The sequence below is a fragment of the Thunnus albacares genome, chromosome 4, assembly GCF_914725855.1.
Source record: "Thunnus albacares chromosome 4, fThuAlb1.1, whole genome shotgun sequence".
In the NCBI taxonomy this organism is placed as follows: Eukaryota; Metazoa; Chordata; class Actinopteri; order Scombriformes; family Scombridae; genus Thunnus; species Thunnus albacares.
The window spans coordinates 11,399,178-11,421,037 of NC_058109.1; the positions used below are offsets into that span (position 1 = coordinate 11,399,178).

A 21,860-nucleotide genomic window follows, 5' to 3' on the forward strand; every position below is an offset into this window, starting at 1 on the left:
TAACTTTTTAAAAGCATTCCTATAAGACCTTAATGATGAGTTAAAGCATGCAGGATTATTATAGTTCCTATTAACAGGACAAACACTTTCAAAATGACACACAAGAGGCAACAGACTAAATATAACATGTATTTTATTGATTCCAACAAACAGTGATAGGTGGATGAAAGCCTTCAGAAGCATGCCTTATCCATATATCGGACCCAACTCTGAAGAAATATACTGATGTCTTAAGGATGATTTTTTTTTTCCCTCCTCAGTGATTGTTGCCGCATCCAGAATGCCAACCTATTTACAATCTTTACAATGATGTCCTGTACAAAATAGAGAAATGAAGTTTTACAAAGGATTCTTTAGAAAAAAAAGAAAAAGAAATATCAAATATCTGAGTATTAAAAAAAGAAAACATTATCTAGAATGATTTTCCTAAACAATACATTAATGTTAACATTTTTCTCATCACATAGCAAAGTTTACATGCATTTACAACACTTAGAAACCCTTAACATTTGCACGTCAGTGACATTAGATACCGCATAACATTTTTTTAAAGTCTTCTGTTTAGTCCACGACAAGCTTTGCAAAAATATGACTATTCAGCAACCTGTATTGGCCTATCAGATTAATCTTGTATCTGGTTTAATTATTTTAAAAATTAAACTGTGAAGTGCTGATTCTTGCCAAATATTTTGGGCTCAAAGTCTGATTTTAAATCAACTTATTAATTGTTTTTATCGTCATTTTACTGACCATTTACAAGCCCAGTTTTGATACTTTGTTGTCATTCATAAGGACAAAACACATCAAACTGCTTTCAAACATCTTAATTTCTTTAAGTAAGTTAATTAACCCTGTTCTCAATGCAACGCCAAACAAATCCTCCTCTCTTTAAGGCTCAGTATCACCCGCTGAAACAAGCTTTCACTTTTATCCTGTGGTGCAATTTGGTCCAAATTAAGAACTCAAAGACAGACCAGATGAAAACACACAGCATTTGCTCATGAAGTTCAGACATTTGCAAATTGCCAACACCAGTAGAAGTTGCTGCATAGTCCTGATACACTAGTAAGCAAACACAAATCACAGCTACTACAGAGCAACAGGCACAACAACCAGTGAATGAGATGAGACGCTCGAGCGGATGGCTTTTGTTAACCTGCAGAAACAGATCAGGGTGGGGTTCGTAATACTATCTGAAATATTTACAAAACTTAAATTATACTCATGTGGCCAGTGTGAGACTCACTGGACCTTTGGCATCTTTTCCTCTGTAATGTCTTTAATTCATTATTTTTTCTTAGATTACAGTCACCAATCAGAGCTGAGGATTAGCTTTAGGTTTTGTCATAAGCCTTATGCAAACAGTGCAATAACTAAGCAACAAGCAGCTCAGAGACTATTTAAAATGTTAACATTTCTTATTAAGCTGTCATCAAAGTGGTCTGACATTCATTTAAGAAGAAAGAAGAAGAGATTTCGGATGAAGAGATGAATTATTTCGACACCACTTGCACAATCCTTGAGTCCACTTAATACGTTATAAGTCCTTTACTCCACATGGGCTTTTTTTTTTAAACAAAAATCTACATAAAGTACCTCATAAGTGTTTTCCTGTTGAATCCATCGACAATTTAATCTGTTTTTATCGTGTCGTGTACCCAAAACGTTCTCAAATATGAATATCGTACGACATCAATGTGGGCAAACACCATACAATGTCTCACATGACTTCACTGTCTCTAAATGTCTTCAACACTTCTTCGACAACACGTCCTAAAAAATATCATATATCATCATATCTTTAGCATCTGACACTTCTAGTACACACAATTCTTGCCGGCCTACCCTGAATGTCTACATGATCTTTATTGAACACTTAAAACAGTTTGGGGACAATGTTAAAGAGCACCGTACACACCTAAATGTTGATAATATGCATGAAAGTCATTAACAAAGAAATTCTTAACTCTGTTTGTGAAGTGCATGGTCTGTTGCAAATGAAATGGGCATAGGTAGCTTTAAAGTCATTCTATTTAGCCAGTGTTACAAGTGTCTTGCAGTGGAGCTCTGTGATGATGCATCCTGTAAAAGCACCTACGAGATGATTGATACTGTTAAATGTTTCTTTTTTCTTTTTTACAAGTGTTTTCTATACATTCATATAAGCAGTTGAACCTAAACTTGACAGTCAATAAGCATGGTTTAAGTTTCATTACAGTATTTGGTTCGGTATATTTGATATTTGCACCACGCAACTGTTGCAGATAAAATAACTGCAATGTAGCCTGATCGTATGTACATAATATATACACTAACTACTGTGAATGTTGGGGGAAACTGTACTTTTTCTAAAATAAACACTCTAGAAAAAAAAAAATCAGAATTGGATTCAAATAGCATTTGCTCAATTTACTTAGAGGGTGTTTGTTATATTATCATCCCTGTGAAGTATCTTACGAATCTAATACCTGATATATATGGCAATAGTGGTGACATTACTTGTTTTTTTTTTTTACATAAAGCAGTTCATAAAATTAAATTAAGTGCTTGGAAAAAAAGTTGAGTGTGCAGCCACAACCGTGATCAACTTACATTTGATCACAAATAAATAAGTCTTGTTTTATGCAAAAGAGTATGACAGCAATTCTCCAGCTTATGCACCAAATACATGATAAAAGAAGGAAGGTACCTGATGTTGTCTTCACCCCCTTAAACTGAACTGATAATGAAAAAAAAGATGATTAATTGAAAATAAATAATGGATAGAGTAGAGGAAACAATTGATTTCTGGCTGTCTTAGCTGGGATGATATCAATGAAAGCACCAGTATACTCTGCTGAAGTTGAGGTGACACTGATGTCTTTGTTCTTAAGGCATTTTACTTTTTTTTCACCTGCTTGGGCTGTAAAGTTCAGGATTGCATATGTATAAGATTTGGCCTTGAAAGACTTATACAGTAGATATGTACCGAAGAACTTTGCAATAAATAGTAGCATCTGTCATGCTGTCATACTCTTTTCCAAAATGAGTCACCATTAATTGAGAATAGCTCCATTTGATAAGCACACTGTATCCCATGATGCACTTGAGCACGAAGCAGGATGGACTGCGTGTGCTGCTGCAATAATCACCTGAAGTGTAAGTGCTGAGACGATGAGTTTTATAGTGAGCTATTAGCACCGATCTAAAAGGACAAAAGTGGTATAAAGGGATCGGAACTGAAGTGAATGTCATCCAGTTAACTATATCCTAAAGTATATAGTTTCTCATTCTATATTTATGAACAGTTTTTGAAAATACTGTATGTTTTAAGATGATTTGGAATTAACCAGTCACGCATTAACTTCCTACTGCAGGAATGACAGTTTAAATCACCCTACAACCATTTCTGAGGGTTCATTTGTTCCTGAATGTACACTGCGTCATTACAGTGGATAAAAAAATAAAAATAACATTTGAAGTGCTAAGCATTAAGTGTAAGCTTTGTGTTCAAAGTTTAGGCAGGCTGGGGTCTTCTTTGTCTGGGGATTCAATGTAATTGGCAGCCTCTTGAAGTTTCAGAAGCATTGCCATCTACAACAAAAGAAGAAAAGAGTCGACAAATCAGAAATCTGGAAGTATCCATTTCAATGCTGACAAAATTCATACGTGAAAAGAAAAACATCATGACGCGTTCACTCTTACCAGTGGATCAGATTCCATGGAGCTGGGGGGAGTCTCCTTGTGAGGCCTCTCCTCACTGGGCTGACCAGGACTGCTGGAGCTTATGCTGGGGGGAGGCAGATGGAAAAGCTTTGCCTGGTCCTGCTGGGCAGACGGCCAAGGCAGGGTGCCCCTCACCCAGTCCACTGGGTCCTCCCATACTGCCTTCTGGCCGTGGACCTGAAGAGTCACAACATACCAGAATTAGAGTGTAACATTTTCTGTGAAAGGGAAGCCAATGGCACTTCCTGAAGAAGAATCCAGCTGGAGACTGAACTGCAGATGTGTTTTTATACACCAGGACTCGAAGACAAGAGCATTGGTTTGGATATGATGGTTCTGGTTTCTCACCTTGATGCCGTCCTTGGCGCCCTCTTGTAAGTATGGGATAATAGAGTGGTTCCAAAGGTCAATGAACCATGATCGAAACTCATCCACAGTGACTGGACAGGACAGGAAAAAGCAAGGGCCTGAGGAGACAACAGGAGGACACAGTGAGAAAAATGTATCCATACAAAAAAGTTATCAACATATTTCCCCAAAAATTCTGCCCTGTCCTGAACAGTGTGTTTCGTACCAATGAGGAAGTCTGATGTACTGTGCTTCTCCAGGAAGGTGTGCAGGTGATACCACAGTTTGGGCACCCAGTCTAACACCCTGATCAGGTCCTCATTGGTCAAGTTCCTCTCATCTTCAGACTCCATCAGCTTCCTGTGCAGGTAACGCACCAGGAAGCCGTTGGCTGGCTCCACATTGTTGGAGAAGGTCACCATCCTGAGATGATAAAAAGTCAAATCAAAATACAAACAAATGAGGGGATTGGGTCAGTGGTCTAGCTCATTAGGCTACATTAAGGTACCTCTTATTCACTCAACATTAGATCCTTTGAGTTTAGTTTTAAAGTGAATCTAAAAAGATATAATCATTATATGACTTGAATCAGTGTTGTAAATATGCAGGCCCAGGCAGACAGGTGAGACTTTATTTTGACAATGGAAATTCAAGTAAACAACCAAATCACTGAAATATCAATAATTTATCAAGTTCTTCCTTCACTCTTGTTCCATGGCACATGTGGCAATGATCTCTTTCTTTCATGGATGTGACTGTTGCTTATCTTGCAGTCAACCCCAAAACTAACAAAGCCATCCCTTGTATGTTTGTGTTTTATTCTTTGGCAGGGAGAATAGAACATTTTCTGAAGGAAATGAAATATTGCTTAAATTATCTAAAATGGAAGGAACACTCAATTTCAGATTTATTGTTGTTATTTTTCATTTAGCCTCAATCATACAGTAATATCATCAGCGGTATTCATGGCATGAAATCAAACTGTATCAAATCATACAGCATCAGATCTCATGTAAACACATTAACTCACAACTGATTATTGACCTGCTTAAAGACATCTTTATTGTATTGACTTGTTTATTCCACAGTGAGCTTCAATTCTTATCTGAGAGTGAAAAGGAGGAAGTCATCCGTAACACATACAGTAGGACAATAGTGCAGGAGAAGAAGATACTCCTACAACCGTTTCTTCAACTAACCTGAAGCTCAGGTGCAGACTGTGATTCGCTGTCATCTTCACTGGTTGATTGCTTGTTCCAATAATGTACGGACTAGAGGGAGAAACAATTTCACAAAGTTCAGAGATTGCAATATTTAACAATCACATAAATATTTTTTGCAGCTATTTTGGGTATATGTGTATGTGGAGATTACCATTTGTGATATTTGCAGGTGAGAGCGCCATTGACAAGTTCACTGATGGCAGCAGGGTCGTGAATATCATCCAGAATAACTACCAGTGGTATTTCTGATGCACTGGTTTCCCGATCGATTTGATTGGCCAAGTTGGAAAGATAAAGCTGCAGATCCTGAGGAGAGAAAAAGAGAGAGAAAGAGAGAGAAACAGCGACAGGAGGCAATGAAACGAAGTTGACAACATGACAGACCAAATAATCCGGTGTTGTACAAAGTCTTATGGGACATCAGTTTCTGTCACCTTGCATGACTGGCGATGCATGTTGAAAGTGACCATGATGCCGTCTGTGACTTCGCGGGCACTGCGGTCCACCAGGTACTCAGCCAGCCGGGAAGCGAGGTAGCTCTTACCCGTTCCGCTTGGTCCAGACAGGATGAGACGGCGATGTTTGAGAAGCAGACTGATATAGTGTTGCATCATGGGTTTGGGAATGAGGGTCTCGAATACCAGGCTGTCCACACACTTCTCCTTCAAACCTGAACATAGTGAGGGACAACTGAGACTGGACTATGTTGTAACAAACATGAAGTCAAAATGACTATCTGCTAATCACCCAGCACAAATTAGAGCTGCTGATGTGTGAAGTAAAGTGTGGTTTTGATATTTATGAAAATGGGACAAGTCAGAATTCTGTTAATATGTACACTAGAAAGAATATACATTGCAAATGGGCAGGGCTTTGGTAAGAAGATGGGATTTATATCACCTCGCATGTCCTTCAGTAACATGGAGCTAAAGCATTTTGCTCTGAAAATAGCTGAGCATCAAGTGTAGGGAGTCTATGCACCCCCACCAGCCTGCAGAAGTGTAATGTTCCGCCTTAATGTGTATGGGGCCCATGCGTCTAAGGCTGGTTGATCAGCTGGACCTGGCTGACACCAGGCAGCAGTGAGATCATGTTACTCAAGGCCTGTCTGGGCAGCCACTGCTTCCCCAGCTCTCCTCGCACTCGCTCCATGCATTCCTGCGTGCAAAGGTGCAGGGGGGTCGACTACCACGCCAGAACTTTTCTAACTGATCAAAGCTCTGGTTTAAAATCACTGACGGGCTCCACATATGTGCTTCTTTTGTAATCAAACACTACTGTTACTAATCTTAAGTATATAACCCATATACGTCTGCACTAGTAGTGATGACGTTAAATGTGTGTGAAAAATTTGACCACATAAATCTAAAGCAGAGGCTATTTTCAGAAAAGCAATTTTTACTTTTTGTTAAGTTAATGAGTTCATCAGCTGCCATGGGGTCAATTGAGTTTATGTTTTGGTCAAGCATGAAAACAGCTCACAGTTCAATGTAACCAAATGCACGCTGAATATAAAGACAAGTTGTAAAGCAAAAAAGCAACACTGAATCTGACAGATAGGAAGATAGACAGGCCCAAATGTAGCAGCTCTGATAGGAGGTCAGACCATTAAACTCTTAAAATAAACCCTGCACAACATAGCTAATGCAAAAGTTGCTTGAGGAAAGAAACCCAGTGACGTATTGATCAGTGTTTAACTGCGTGGATACGGCTTTCAATCAACAGATTTGTGGTTCCAGAATTGAATAGCTGGCATTAAAGATGGAAAATGGACAGACTCCAACAACGAAGTTGCGGAAAGACAACAGACAGCAGTTTATTTAATTAACCCAGTGTCTGACTCACCAAAAGTAAAGAATCATCTTTCTTCATATAGGTTGCACAAATCATGTCTCTGGGCCTGAATTCAACTTTGTTTTTCAAAAATAAATGTAATCTAACCTAATGAAATCACTGTCATCTAGACGCTATCAATGCTGGCCTAAATTAATTTATTTCCACATCTGTGGGAGTAAATCTTCATTCTTAAGGGTATGATTTTATATTCTGTGTCACAGTTACTTCACATTTCTCCACTCACCCTTTAGAGCCACCGTGATGCCACTGGGGCCTCGGGACATGCAGCGAGAGGGCTGGGTCTCTGGAGCCTCTCCTCCCAGAACTCTCTTAATGTGGCCCATACTGTAGCTGTAGATGGAGTCAGTAGACAGGCCCAGACTGGAGGTGGGGTCCACCTTGGCTATGTAGACCTGGAGTGAAAAGGACAGAAAAGGGCAAGATACATTTTGTGTGTACAGACAGAATCATTTTATAAGGACAAATGTAAGAATACAATAAAAAAACCAAAACAATAACAACTTCCTCCTGTGATGTTTCGCATAATATGAGAAAGGATAGTGATAGAAGAGCTGGCTTCCAGTACCTGTCAAACACAACAGTAAACATGATCTGTACTTGGCGAGCTCCTGCTCATGAGTGCTTTGGTTTTATTAAGCACCATACATACCACCAATTGAACCAGCTATTCCCAACATGCAAAGCCTGGACAACCTTGTTAAATAGCTTCGCGAACTGGCACCATAAATTCAAATTGCTCAAATTCAAAATCAAAAGTTTAACATAAGTCCAAATGCTATTTTTGCATTGTTTCCACCTCTCTGCAGCAGTAACTCTTTGAAGTATTAACATGCTAAATTTAATGTGACAGCTGAATTACAAATGTGAGTGTGCTTGACGCAAACTGAACATTCAGTTCTTGTACAGGTCGCATTGAACCACCATCTCACCTTGAACGCCTGGCTGACAGCTGAATCCAGCATGGACCAGTCCATCCTGCCATTCACCCTGACAGTACCGATGAAGAAATCCTGCTGTTTAACCTCCTGTTGAAGCCAATTGTAACATGTAAGTGACACAAGGATTTACAGTCATGTTTATCAGTCTGAAGCTGGACAGCAGACAAAAACATACTTACATCTTTGAAGACATGTAAATCTGCCACACAAACCACCACCCTCACACGGTGATCGTCTCTCTGTGAGGAAAGGCTGAGAGAATCTGGGAGGACATCTGCTGAGAGGAAAAAATAGAGGAGGATGGAAACAGAGGAAAGAAAAGAAAGATCATGTAGCATGTGTGACACCAGTTACATTGACATGTATGCAATATTTTGGGGTGTCTTTTTTTAAGCTAAATAACACTGAGCCCCTTTGAGGTCATGTGGCAGAAACAAATATTAATGTTGAGGAAAGAAAGCAATCCACAGGTAAAGTCACAGGTGTAGTGGATAATATAACTGAGTTTTTAGGCCCACCATTTGATATGGGCATCTGACCTTCAGAATAAAAGCAGGACATTTTTATTTAGTATGTTTTTAAATAAAGTAGTTGTAAAATTTGTAATTGTAAAATTGTGAAAGAAATGAGAAAATGTGTCTTTTTAAATGTAGTTGCTGTACATATACATGAGTAGATACTATAATTTCCATACATACATAGATTGCATTCTATTAATAATCACATGAATATGTGGATTATGAATAAATTAATGATACATTTGACACAATTGTAAAGTGTCTTTCTGAAAATGCACTCTGTTCCTTCTAGTTATATACTGATGTTCCATTTCTAAGTTCAACAACACATCCAAAAAATTAATTCCATATGTTGTCTTGAGTCCATAAATATTACCATTTAATCTACATGCTATGCCTACTTGTCTAACACTGTGGTAAAACCACTGTAACGCTACATTTCCTGCTTCTCAGGGATTTAACTGTACCTGAGCTGGTCCCCTCACTCAGTCCTCTGCTGTAGCTTTTGGGCATGTTCATGGCTACTGACTGTCGCGGTGAGGAACTTCCCAGAGCAGTGAGACCTGAGGACTGGGAGACAGAGCTGGACGGTCCAGGAGATGGACAAGGGGACAGACTTCCTGTCTTCAGATGGTCGTTCTCAGCCTTCAGGTTCTCCACTGTCTTCTACCAAGAAAAAAAAAAACCCAGGTCATACTGAAGTGCTCATAAATCACAATGCCACATCCACAATACTACTGGAGAGATGATTTTTTGTGAGCTGAAAAGAGTTTTAAAACTGCAAACTAAAACTAGTGTTGTCCCTGGCCTGGATTTTTTTTTTATTATAAAAATAAAGAAAAGGAACATATCATACATACCTGCATGTTGGTCATGGTCTCCTGCAGCTGCTCCAGCTTATGGGCAGAGCTTAGAGCCTCCAGGCGGATGTCTGTAAGTTTACGCTCCTTCTCCCACAGTTCTGAGCGCAATTCTGATACAACCTTTTCATCCACCACGTCACCCTCTTCTCCCACACTGAGTCTGGAGATGTTAAGTTCGAATGACATTAGAGAATTGTGAAGGTAGCAAGGATCAGCAGACTGACAGCCACAAACAGAAAGTTGGAAAAATCATGTTTAGAGAACATGCACAGGTAGCATCTGTTTGACAGTGATTGTCATATAAATACATACAGTACATATATAGTTTTGCAGATCTGTTATTGACAACTGTGCCTGTGCAGAGAGGATTACCTGGATGATGATGCAGAGGTTGAGGATTTCATTGATGATGAAGGGTTATCCCCATCGTGGTGGACTTTGGGAGAAGAAGGTGCCGAAGACTCTGGGGTGGAAATTTCCTCAATGTCAGCATATGGCCCTGCTGGCTTGGCGCCCTTCTTACTAAAGGCCTTGTTGAAGGAGCTGCGTAACTGTTCAGAAGAAATAAAAGACCAATGTAATGAACAAGTTATTCTTAAAAACGGTTATGTTCAGCTGCTTGTATCAGATAAGTTCCTCAGTTCCTATTAAACATCTGGTTTCCACTGTATTGTGTAATTTCTTCTGACATATCTCTTTTATGTTAACCCACAGTTTACATATATAATATACATATATCTTACATGTGCATTTTGAGTCTGACCCTAACTTTGTTTAATGTTGAACTTTGTTGAATAGCGGCAGGAATTACAATGGACAATAATATAGTGAAGTATTAGTTTAGTCTATGATGTACATATTACTCAATAATGATATGTGAGAGAAATGAGATGAGCTTCAAATCAAAACCTATGACAGCCATCTACATATCAAGTTGTTTTTTTTTTAAACTACAATAAAGCATATCTATAAAGCATTTCATCAGAATATAAACCATGAGTCCACAACAACACAATTTAATGATACAGTATATGCGTGGTAAGACATGGATGACACAAAGTTTCCAAACGTTTCACAAGTATGACTCATAAAGTGCATGCAGGCCAGAGAGGGGAAGGGGTTTAAGCTTTATTTACTGTAGCAACATCACTCACCTCAAAGACCTAAAATGAAAAAGCAGGGCAGCATGAGGGAGAGACCAGAGTCATGCTTAATAAAAGATTTGGAACAAGATAGGATAGTCACACACACACACACATACACACACACATGCAGGAACACAAACTAGAGCATCAGTAGACTGAGTTTTATTTTTTTGGATCAAATATAAACAGTATACTGAGAACGGATAGTGGTGCTAATCAAGACAAGAACTAATATTTAATCCAAGTTGGATGAATTTGACATTGGTGAATCAATTGCCAACAAAAAATATACAATTCAATATCAAAAATGGTTTTATAGCTTTTACTCCCTTCTTTGGAGGAAAATATGACTCATAAACCACTGACATAATGTGTTTGGGGTAGTGCATGTGTGAGTTTTACAACATAGGACAGCATGTTGGTTTTAGGTTATTTAAAGCACCAGTTATCTTGTGCTTTAAGTTATTTAAAACCCGTTTGCAAATGTCTGAGAAAAAAAACAATACAGATTCAATTTGTGTGTCCTCACCCAGCTCTTCTTCTTCTTCTTCTTGGCATCCTGCTCCTTGAGACTGCCCATACTTGAGTGGCTGGTGGTGCTGGTGAGGCTTGAGATGCTTTCTGAGGAGTTCTGCCGATTGATCAGCAGTTCTGAATGAAAGGAGAAAAGAAAGAGAGCAGAGAATGAAATACTTGGAGGTAAGCTATTGCATCATTCAATACAATAGTACTGTACATTCCTAGCATACTCTGTACCTTTAGGTGTGATGTCTGGATTACTGAGAGCCCCGTGAATGATTTCCTGGGCCTCTGTGTTTTTGGTCTTCAGAGCGTCGATGGTGTCCTTGAGCTCAGTGAGCTCAGAGTCCTGAAGAGGAGACACATCAATATGTGTTCATGTTAGCTTACAGGCTGGTAACTGAACCAAGATTCTTCTGAACTGAGGATTGTGGAATGGCTATCACCTTTCAACAAGGATGACAGGTTGTGTTGAGTGGCTAATGACAACATGTAAATCCCACTATGCAAACCTTTGACCCGCATTGCATTTCCAGAACAATTACTGTATGTCACCTGGTAGGATTTCTTTTGCTGACAGGATCTGACATAAAGCAGCTGAACTAATAGCTTATCATCATCATCATCATCATCATCATCATCATCATCATCGTGTTTGTTGAGTATTTATTTAAGTGTTTCTCTCTGATGTCTACAAGTTGCATGCTATATTCTTGGTTTACAAACTGAAGTTAACTATCAGGAATAAGTGTTATGGATTTTTTCCAGATTTATAAATGGAAAATGTCATCAATATCACAGGTGGAATAACATTTTTTAGCGCCATGATATCAGCGAGATACCTTCTGTTCTGAGGAGACCGACAGGGTCTGCAGGCGCGCTGTCATCAGTGCCAGACTCTGCTCAAATGCTGCTACCAGATTGGCCTTTAGAGAAATAGACAGAGGTAGAAGGAGACAGAGAGAGACAGAAAGTGGGGGGCGGGGGTGAGGGGTGGGGGAGGCATTGAAACAGCAGACAGGTATGAGTCACTGGCTGCATTGAATCAGTCTGCAGTCTCACACGCTCACAGCACATCAAGCAAATGACTTTCTCCAACTGCTAGGTGAGGAGGGAGGGGATGGAGTAGTGGACAGCTGTGGATGATGTCAGAGATGAAAGAGGATGTTAGGGTAATGGTGGTGAGGGTGGGAAGCGGTGTAGCGCTGGAGCACAAATCTTGTCAACTGCATGTGGCATGTTTGACCTTTAGGCTGACCTTAAGATGTCTTGTACCATTACTGCTGATGGTGGAGTGTCAGAGTGTTCTTTAATAACTGTTAAAAATCAATCCTCTAGAATCCATGGCTGGCACCAGAACTTGTCTAAATTCGATGACAAAACATACCAGACTTGTATATGATGAAGAAAGATGATGAGGTAAATTTGAAAAAAAAATGACTGTGACATATTAGAAATGCAGCCAGCTTTTAGCTTTTGCTCAAGAGCAGCAGACCTCTACTGCCTGAAGGTGCGTTGGGTCACCTAAAAGCCTGTTTTTGTATCATGACCGCATTTTTCTCTGATGTCTACAAGTTGTATGCTATATTCTTGGCTTACAGATCTAAGTAAACTATCAGGAATTGTCAATATTAGTGCTGAAACAATTAGTTGACAAATCGATTAGTGGATGGACAGAAGAGTTATTAATCAAGAATCATGATAATTGTTTAATTGTTTAAGTAATGCAACATGCAAAAGGCAAATTTTCTTCATGTCAGCTTTTCAAATACAGGGATTTGTTTCATTTCTCAGCTGAATATCTTTGGCCTATAGACTGTTGATTAGACAAATCAAGCAATCGTACCTTTTTAAATGATTACTTGAACAAAACAGTTGGTGTCTTAATCAAAAATGAAAGCTATTATTAGTTCAAGCCCTTGTCAAATGCTTCAAGGTAGCCATTGAGGGTCCACTGTGCCACGCAGCAAGTCCAACAGAGATGACTAACAGCAACTTGTCAGCTTGTGTTTCACTTAGATTCATGCAGAAGCCACAGAGAGCTATCTAGAAGCAATAGTCGAACAAACCTGGCCTAGCTGCTACACCCAGCATCCAGAGGTGCGGGTCAGCGGGGGGCAGGCAGTGGCAAGTCCAGCAGTCAATACAGCCAAGAACGTAAAAGAGAGGGACAGTGGCGTCAGGCATGGGATTCAGTTATTCATAAAAACACATACAGTGAAACACAAACACACACACACACACACACACACACACACACACACAGTCACACCCACCCACCCTACCACACACACACACACACACAGATCATCACTTATTATGGTCAAAACACTCAGGTTAGTTGATAGCAGAGGCAGTAGGAGGCTGTAGTTCATTCTGATTCTGTGTTAGTAAGTTAGGGATAAAGTAAAGTTGACAGTGGTACAACAGCTAGAGTCAAGCATCTAGAAGCTGCAGAGTGAGACAATAAAGGGAGGCAAGGGTGGGCAACTTGTTAGGGAAGGTTGTTAAAAGCGAAGGGTTAAAAGCAAGTGATAAGGGTAAAGATCCAATGGGCGTCCATAAGGATTGCAGAGCTGGTAGCCAGACAACTTGAAAGTGGCATGTTTGCTGACCTGAGCGTTGGGTAAGGTGGTAAAATCCTAATTATCTTACATATACAGACGCCAGACGCCAGAGTTATGCATCAGAGTCCAGAGACATTTACTATAATCTTAATTTTCTTAGGTCAGCTAGGATTCATACCACAATTTTCCTGCATATCACCGTCACAAGAAAGAAGTAAAGTCTGATAAATGGGGTTTCTGTTTTTGTCAGTCGGTTTTGGGATAAAAACTCAATCACTTAAAGGAAGTTTAACTAACATTTTGAATTGATTACACTCTGATAAAAGATCTGTCATGTATCCAAGACATCAACAAATTAGCTTACAGAAAGAGGCCAAAAGAAAATCTTAAAAAATCATACATACATTAGCAGAAAGCTGCATGGTCAAGTTGGCAACCTTTTCCTGCGAGGATTCCAGTTCTCGCCTCAACTTGCGGATTTGCTGTGGACAAAATGTGAAGTAAGTCAAGCAGCATGGACAAAAAGCCAGAATTGAAGTTTTGATTATGATTATGTAGCAATGGGATTTGTTCAAATGTCTTGTTTTGTTTGGTTAACTAAAAAAAAAATACTCAAAACACAAAATATGAAACAACACACAACAGAAACAGTAATGAAGAATGCAGGATTAACACACTGTTATATGTTATAATGTTAAACTCATGGGATGACATTTTTCTCATGCACTGAGAATTTTATGGAGGTCTGAAAATGTCTTTATTACATGGTAAAAGGTGGAACTAAGGGACAGAGAATATTAGAGATAAAAGAAAATGAACTGAGTTATGAGCTCCAGAGATTAAGATCCGTGGTCGCAGACTTCACTGAGCACTGATAACACCATCTGGCGAATGGACCCGTTTCAACAGGAAATGACTGACAGATGATGCAGAGGTAAAGGCACACTGTGAGTGGAAGAGTTATGGCACGTTGGCCTTACCTCCCCTTGTATCCTCTCCTCATTCTAAAGAAGGCATGGTGAAAGCAAATAAACAATAAAGAAGAATGGGGTAGAGCATTAACTTTAGGGCGCAGTCATGAAAACTAATTATTCACAATAAAAAAGGGACAGGAATTTTTATGAGTAGTGTTTTGTAATCCCATGTGGGTTCTCTTAAATGATTCTTTCCTATTTGAGGATAGCAGTGAATGTAAACTAATGACACAATATACTAAACTCCAGAAAAAGTAACATGATGTAAAAAAAAAGTAAAGAAAATGACTATCTACTCACAGTGGAATAGTTGGAAGAAGCATTGGACGCCAAAGAGAGCACAGAGCCATGCACTGCAAAAAGGTAAGATGGAGATTTGAATTAATATTACAAATGAGTTCTACTAAAGGCAGTTTTACAGCTTTTACTATTGTAGCCAGTACTTGCTGTCAAGCGACAATTTATCTTTGCCTGCAAGCTAATCTCCTTTGTCACCAAAAATGACAAAGTGGTGTATGAATTAAACAGGAAGACAAAAACATTTTTTTCTACTGAAAACTCATAAGATGTCAAGCTCAGTTATTAACAATGTTTAAATAACAAGAAATATTCATATATGTACATAACTGAGGACCTATTTTTCTGTTGATCGTATTAAATAAATTCAAAGAGGAATAAAGGCCTGTTTTAATTTGTACTTTCTTCTTCTGTAGCATCAAAATATATAATTAACTTGGAGTTGATGGTAGTCTAGTGTTGAAAGCAAGTTTAACTGTTTTGTTTACATTTGGATCACGGACAGTGTCTGATAGTCCTGATATAACTCACTTATTATCAAAAATGGAGGCACAAAGATTCCTCTCCTCTTTCCTTATTCATAAAAACAAATGCCTTTCTGACATTTTGCTCGACAGATTGCGTGCATGAGCAGACACTTTCGTTTCATTTGAGGCAACCTTGGCGGCTCCCCTGCAGGGAGGCCGACCGAGCGGGCTCACCATCATCCCCTGAATCACGGAAAGACCCAGACCGCATCATGCTTTTTGGCCGGTCAGCCAGGGACATACTGCTTCCCGGCGGGGAAGATCCATAGAGATCACAGGCTGAGTCACTGGGGGGTCCTATGCTGTTGGAGCGTGATATCCTCGGGGTACCACTGGAAATTGGGGCAACTATCACGAAAGAGAGACGTTTGGTAAGACAGTGAGTGGCACAGATAAAACTGTAGGCTGCAGAGAAACATGCAGACACACACACACGCACACACAGCTCACCTAGGTATAGCCCCCTTATTCTGATGACTCAGTGAAAGGCAACACTACGGTTCCACAACAGTCAATGTGATAAATATAGCCTGACTTGACCCCTTATTGCCTCCATCTCCTGCATATTTCAGACTTTAACTCAAGTCCAAATTAGTTGGAGATATGGGACAGTAATATTCACACAGTAAATATGATACCACACTAATTGGCCATCGTTTCATCACTCAGATATGACTGGATCTATTATTGACAACTTCTGTCAACAATTCTTTAGTGTAAGAATTGAGTTGGACTTACTCCTGACTGATTCCTCACAGTATCCCTATAATATCCCTGCCCTCAATATTAATCAACGATAAGATGGATGGCTTATCAAAGGTCTAAAGCTCAAACAGTGAATTTATTTAGAACTTGGCAGACAAATGGAGCAAGCAGACTCACCCACGTTGGTGAGAGGAGCCTTGCTGGAGGAGGGGTGGAGCGGGCGGGTGGGAGAGGGCAGCTGAGGGGGGCTATCGCTATCCGTCATGCTGACTATGTTGTGGGAGTGGCGCCTTGCGGGTTTGCTTCCTTCACTCTCTGACAGGCTTGAGCCATAGCGTCTAAGAAAACAGAGGTCATTTTAACAAACATTCATTACAGTACAAGATGTCAAATAGATGTTCTGACAGTAATTGTTTTGACGTACTCTAAGCCTTTCTTCGGCAAGGTATTCCTGTTTGTTTGCAGGCTGTGGAAAAGGAGAACAAAATGGTTATTAATATATGAAAAGTGCCTGAAAAGAGCCTCGCATAAACCCAATCATCAATTAAATCATTAAGTTTTGAGAGTTTCTCAGTTTCCACTACAGGGAAGTGCACATAAAATATGGTTAGTTGGTATGTTGGGTGCCAAGAAACTTAAAGCCCAATGATGTCTCCACACTTAAACACTGGGTCAGCTGCCTACTGAACATTATGTTTCACAAACTATCAGGTGTTAGGATAAATACAGCTCCCTCTACCACTATTGGTTCATGGGAAGATGGAAAAGTGGATGTGAAAGACCAATTTTCGATTTTCTTTCTAAAAACACCATTGATCCACTGATGTGAAGATGATAGATCAAAGGTTTTGTTTTATTTGTGTGTTTTTAACTGTACTTCTTGTTTGTGCAGGATTGGGGTAGTTGATTGAGTTTCCATAAAATACTGAATGACAAAAGAAAGTTTGTTTCCTCTGGTGCAGGGTCACTGTCTCACTCTCACATCATAAATGAAAGAAGTCATATCATAGTATCAAAAAGCCTATTTAGTATCTTTGTAATTAAGAGTCCACTTAGTCCAGTCGAAAAAGTTTATCAAGGGTGATTACAGAGGTGAAACAACGACATACACTTAAAACAAAAAGATGGAAATCACAAATCTTTAATACAATAGAAATTAGATACTTCTTGGGATGAGACCTACCTATCTGGGAGGTTAAGGGATGTCCTGCTCCCAGCTCCCCATGTTCCTGTTCCCCTCTCCTTTTCCTGCATCTCTGTGGCAACAAACCTCGCACTAGAAGGCACACTCATCTGGAGGGGCAGGGACTCCATGCTGCGGTGCATGCCAGACAGCTTCGGGTAGAGCAGTGGGGATCCACTCAGGCTCAGGCTTTCACTGGTGTAGGAACCGGGGGAATCGATGTTGAGCACAGGCGCCGGGCTGGGGGTGAGGTGGGTGGCAGTGTGGGAACCAGCCAAGTCCTGAAGTTTGGAATAAGGGGGGACTTTGGGTGGGAGGTCATGGATGGTCACGCAGGAGTCAAGACTGTTGGAGTTGACTTTGTCCAGGTGAGCCAAGCTGGGTGGACGACCCAGAGATTTAGTGTTCAGCATCCTAGGAGTCAGGCATGAAAAACAAGATGTCAAAATACATAAACTAGGGTGATCCCATGAGTAATGATGTTAGACAATGTATTAATATGTCATTACTGGATCCATGCATGTGTGTGATGTAATCATTCATTTCAGTTCATTTTTTTGTTCATTGTAAAGGATCTGTTCTTTCCTCTAGCAATACATAGCCATGCACATAGTGGTTGTATCAACAGCAACAGAAATGCAAAGAAACAACGTTCCCATTACTCTGAACCATGTCTAACTGTAACTAGGACACTCTTTCTGGAAAGAGATATCGCTGTTAAATTTTTTAGATGCAATTTCTCAATTCTGACAGCGCCGCAACTGAAACTCCATTCCCTTCCACTGTACAGATGTCCAGAAGAGCATATAAAATCAACATCTACGTGTATGGCTAGATATCAAGAAATGTTTCTTTCTTTTTGGTGACCTTTTAAAACAGTATGTGAATGAGAAACACCTTGGTGTGGTGGGTGATGACAGTTCAGGGTATTTGCTACTGCTGGTCCGTCTCAGGCCGTGCAGTTTCACAGCAGACTCTCCTGTGCTCTCCTCTCCTTTCAGAGAGCCACAGTCTATGTCAGCACACACGGCCTTGGCCTTGGCTCTCTCCTTCTCCTTCTCTCTGTCTGTCTGGTTCACTGGACCTGTGCTTGTTCGATTAGCCATTTTACTACTGCAGCTACTCAGCTCTTTAACCCTGGGGCCTGCGGAGGCTATGGTCACAGGTTTCAAACTCAACAGACTGGGGTCAATGGTACCACTGACGGGCCGAGATGCAGGGCGGCCAATCACACTGAGCGTGCTCGATTTGGCCGGTCGCGGCAGGCTGCGGTACTGAATGCTGTTTCGGGCGTTAGGCCCCAGGAAGCTCTGCTCACTGCTGGCATCAAAACTGTTCTTGCGACCCGAGGGTGTTCCTCCTCCAACAGGCTTCACAGGGATGCCAGATGACTTGGGAGTTTTCCCCACAGTAGCAGAGCCACTGGAGATGGTGGCGCCCCCTGCTGTCATAACAGTCGCAGTACCAGTGGCTGTTGGTGGTTTCTTGTAGCCAAAGGAGGCTCCAGCGGTGGGTTTAACTAAACCTGAGGGGGGCTTGCGATGCTCTCCGTGATGATCCCTGCCGGCATCTGAACGAGACCTTTGGAGACCAGCAGTTTTGATGGAAATCTTGGATTTATCCTGTGGCTTCTCACTTTTATGTGCTGCATAAAAAAGAAAGACATAGAATAGCTGAATAAACAACACTAATGTCATTTCATTCACAATTTCAAGTTTTAAAATTGAATGATGATTTTGATAGTGAGGGCAGCTCTGTTCACTCTGTTGCCTTGGCCAGTGGATGGATGGGTTAATAGCTCAGTACTTTTTTCTTTTATACGACTGCATTTTTTCTGGTTTAAGTATATTTCAAACATACAAGACATGACAAGACAAAAATCAATAAATAAAAACACTTAATATACTGTATAACTGCATTAATGAAAAGCAAAGGCAACAGAATATACTACATACAGTATATGAATAAGGCTCATACTGGACAAAAACAAATGACAACAATCTCACCGAAATGACTGAAACTAAGATAAATAATCAGCAGAGTCATACATCATTTCTCTCTAGACAGCTTCACATAAAAGTAGATGTACATATCTTTTCAGCCACTGCAGTTGAGATAAAATATAAGCAAGAAACATCTGTATTTACTTAGAGAGCTTTTATATGCGCATGACGTCAAGTGTGACTCACCAACAGACTCTGTGAGTTACTGTAAATGAGTCTTAAACAAAATTAAACCTTTTTTATCAACTCATATGACATATCCAGGTGGCATAATCAATCAAAATATGTACTGTGTGCATCATCAAAGTGAAGATGAAGGGTAATTAAAACGTAAAATTAGATTTTTTTAAAAAATGTTCTAAAGGTTTGATTAGAGGTACAAAAGTTCTATATTCATATAATACAACACATCGTATGACATTCTGTAAACCAAGCCTTAAAAATGCATCAGCTAAAATAATGTTTTTTCCCTTCTAACTGCTGCCAAAATACATACAATCAAATCTAATTTTAATCACTTAGGTGAAATTAAGTTGAGGAAATTGCAATAAAATGCAGAGAAATATTAGTATTGGAACTGAATTTCAACCTATTATTGAATCGTGGGATGTTTTGTTGAGGATTGAAGGGCATTAAAATAAATTTAGCTGCAGCAGATGGCAGACACAGTGTCTCTCCAGACATGTACAGTAACATGCTTTTCTCTGAGATAATAAAAGAAACATGGCTTTGGGCTTTAAGCTGAGATTTTTCTTCAGTGAAATGGATTTCATGGTGCATTTTTTCAGTATACTGTGCTGTGCTACAAATCAATCCCTGGTTTATGCTAAGGGGCACAACTTGTGTATTTCTTTTTGACACCGAGCAGATATCCGCCTTGGCTGCTTTATAAACAGGCTCTGTTTTAAAAACTGATTCAGCATACAAATAGATATACTTAGTTAAAACAAGTTAACAAAATTCCTATATGAGAGGAATGACAAAGATGAAAAAGATGGACTGAGAAAAACAGGCAAACAGAGAGACAGATGAATTAAGAATCTGCCATTAGGTCTCACCTGCAACTTTCAGCATGCTCTGAGAGGTATGGGTGATGGGGGAGGTTACGCCCACAGGAGGATTACGACCTTTCTTAAAACTCCCTGGCTGACCCAAACTTTGAGGCTTCTTCAGTTCTCCTTTACCCGCTGAATCATCGCTGAGGCTCGGAGGCTTCTTTCTCCACTTGCTCGGAGCCTCTGTCTTGAGACTCCCTGTGTCATATCTGCAACTATCGAGCTTGTGGCTGGCCTTGCCGTCCTCGCTGTACCAGGAAAGTCCACTTTCCACCAGGGAGCGCTTTTCTGCATCAGTACGGAGCTGCAGGGAGAGAAAAGGGAAGAGGCACAGTGTGGGTAACCATCAGACATGGTCTATGTTATCTATGGAACTGACTGTTCTCTATAATCTTTGTTTCATCTCAGCTGCATTCCAGTGGGAAGGAGTGAGAGATAGACTGATATGCCCCAAGCGGATTAGAGAAAACCACAGAGGAAGACAAAGGAAGGAAAACAAAATCTGAAAAAAAAATGTTTATGGTTTTTACACTTTCAGGGATAAATGAATACATTAAGGCATGAAATGAATACAGGAAAGCTTGAGCTTATGTTTTTGAATGTACCACTGTGCAGTGGACAAAAAAAGACTGCTAAGCTGTAAAAGAAAAACTATCATGCGGTGCACTGAGGAGGTAGCACTGAAGAAAAAACTGGTCATGCTGCTTCTTGGCACTACTTTAATGTGATATAGAGCGACAGATGGCTCATTGAGAAGCACTAATGTTCATTTCTTCTCAGTGAGCGTTCTGTAAGTAAGCAATTATCCTAAAATTAAGAGCAAGTCAAAAATGTTTACCTGCGCAAAAGGTAGAAACCACTACCACAATACAAAGTGAACATAAAAATAAATTTTACCAAATTGAAGTTTCAGTGGAAATTTAAACATTTTTTCTCCTTTGTTTTATTTTAATAACAGTGGTGAGGTCTGTGGTGTTGTCTTGTGGCCTTCGTCAAAACAATGGACTCCCATTTAACAAACAAGACAGACTAAATCACAGAGTGAAGCTTTGGAAATGCTTGAAGTAAAGTCCTCTGTTGCAATCTTTAGCACTGCTTTTACAAACAAAACAAGGATACAAGAAAGCCAAACTCTGCCACAAGCTGTATTACAGACTTTTGGGTACAGTATGTCAACTCACCATAACAGAGGAGTTGCGTCTGGATCCCAAGGGTGTGCTTGGCAGAGAGTTAAGGGAGGAACTGACATTAAACTCCTCTGAACTGAGGTTCTCTGACCCATCACCGTCACCATCACTGAGCCCGCTGCTGATAGAGCTGCTTTCATCCCAACTGAAATGAGACAGAATGACAAGTTAGCAAAAAAAAAAAAATGCACTTACCCAGTAAATGACAACCATATGAATGTACATCAGGTAGAGCTGCAGAAATCT

The 21,860-nt window shown here is 40.0% G+C and overlaps 1 protein-coding gene across 11 annotated transcripts in view; it reads right to left on the minus strand.

Moving 5' to 3' along the window:
• Positions 1-116: 116 nt before the first annotated feature.
• Positions 117-21,860, minus strand: part of nav1b (neuron navigator 1b) — an 88,532-nt gene continuing 66,788 nt past the window's right edge. For 4 of the 11 annotated variants that reach the window (XM_044348010.1, XM_044348009.1, XM_044348015.1 and 1 more), the window contains 27 exons: positions 21,609-21,759; positions 20,431-20,731; positions 18,267-19,014; positions 17,370-17,783; positions 16,611-16,652; positions 16,364-16,524; positions 15,656-15,829; positions 14,958-15,010; positions 14,664-14,687; positions 14,088-14,165; positions 13,186-13,197; positions 11,959-12,042; positions 11,354-11,465; positions 11,127-11,248; positions 9,825-10,003; positions 9,450-9,612; positions 9,057-9,255; positions 8,251-8,345; positions 8,063-8,158; positions 7,357-7,525; positions 5,711-5,946; positions 5,428-5,582; positions 5,253-5,324; positions 4,280-4,476; positions 4,054-4,172; positions 3,685-3,882; positions 117-3,573 (listed from right to left, as the gene is read on the minus strand). In XM_044348010.1, coding sequence (XP_044203945.1) covers positions 3,490-3,573; positions 3,685-3,882; positions 4,054-4,172; positions 4,280-4,476; positions 5,253-5,324; positions 5,428-5,582; positions 5,711-5,946; positions 7,357-7,525; positions 8,063-8,158; positions 8,251-8,345; positions 9,057-9,255; positions 9,450-9,612; positions 9,825-10,003; positions 11,127-11,248; positions 11,354-11,465; positions 11,959-12,042; positions 13,186-13,197; positions 14,088-14,165; positions 14,664-14,687; positions 14,958-15,010; positions 15,656-15,829; positions 16,364-16,524; positions 16,611-16,652; positions 17,370-17,783; positions 18,267-19,014; positions 20,431-20,731; positions 21,609-21,759 — 4,438 coding nt within the window. In that variant the 3' untranslated portion in view covers positions 117-3,489. The remainder of the gene's footprint in view (positions 3,574-3,684; positions 3,883-4,053; positions 4,173-4,279; positions 4,477-5,252; positions 5,325-5,427; positions 5,583-5,710; positions 5,947-7,356; positions 7,526-8,062; positions 8,159-8,250; positions 8,346-9,056; positions 9,256-9,449; positions 9,613-9,824; positions 10,004-11,126; positions 11,249-11,353; positions 11,466-11,958; positions 12,043-13,185; positions 13,198-14,087; positions 14,166-14,663; positions 14,688-14,957; positions 15,011-15,655; positions 15,830-16,363; positions 16,525-16,610; positions 16,653-17,369; positions 17,784-18,266; positions 19,015-20,430; positions 20,732-21,608; positions 21,760-21,860) is intronic. The other 7 variants (XM_044348012.1, XM_044348016.1, XM_044348018.1 and 4 more) reach the window with 4 other exon arrangements.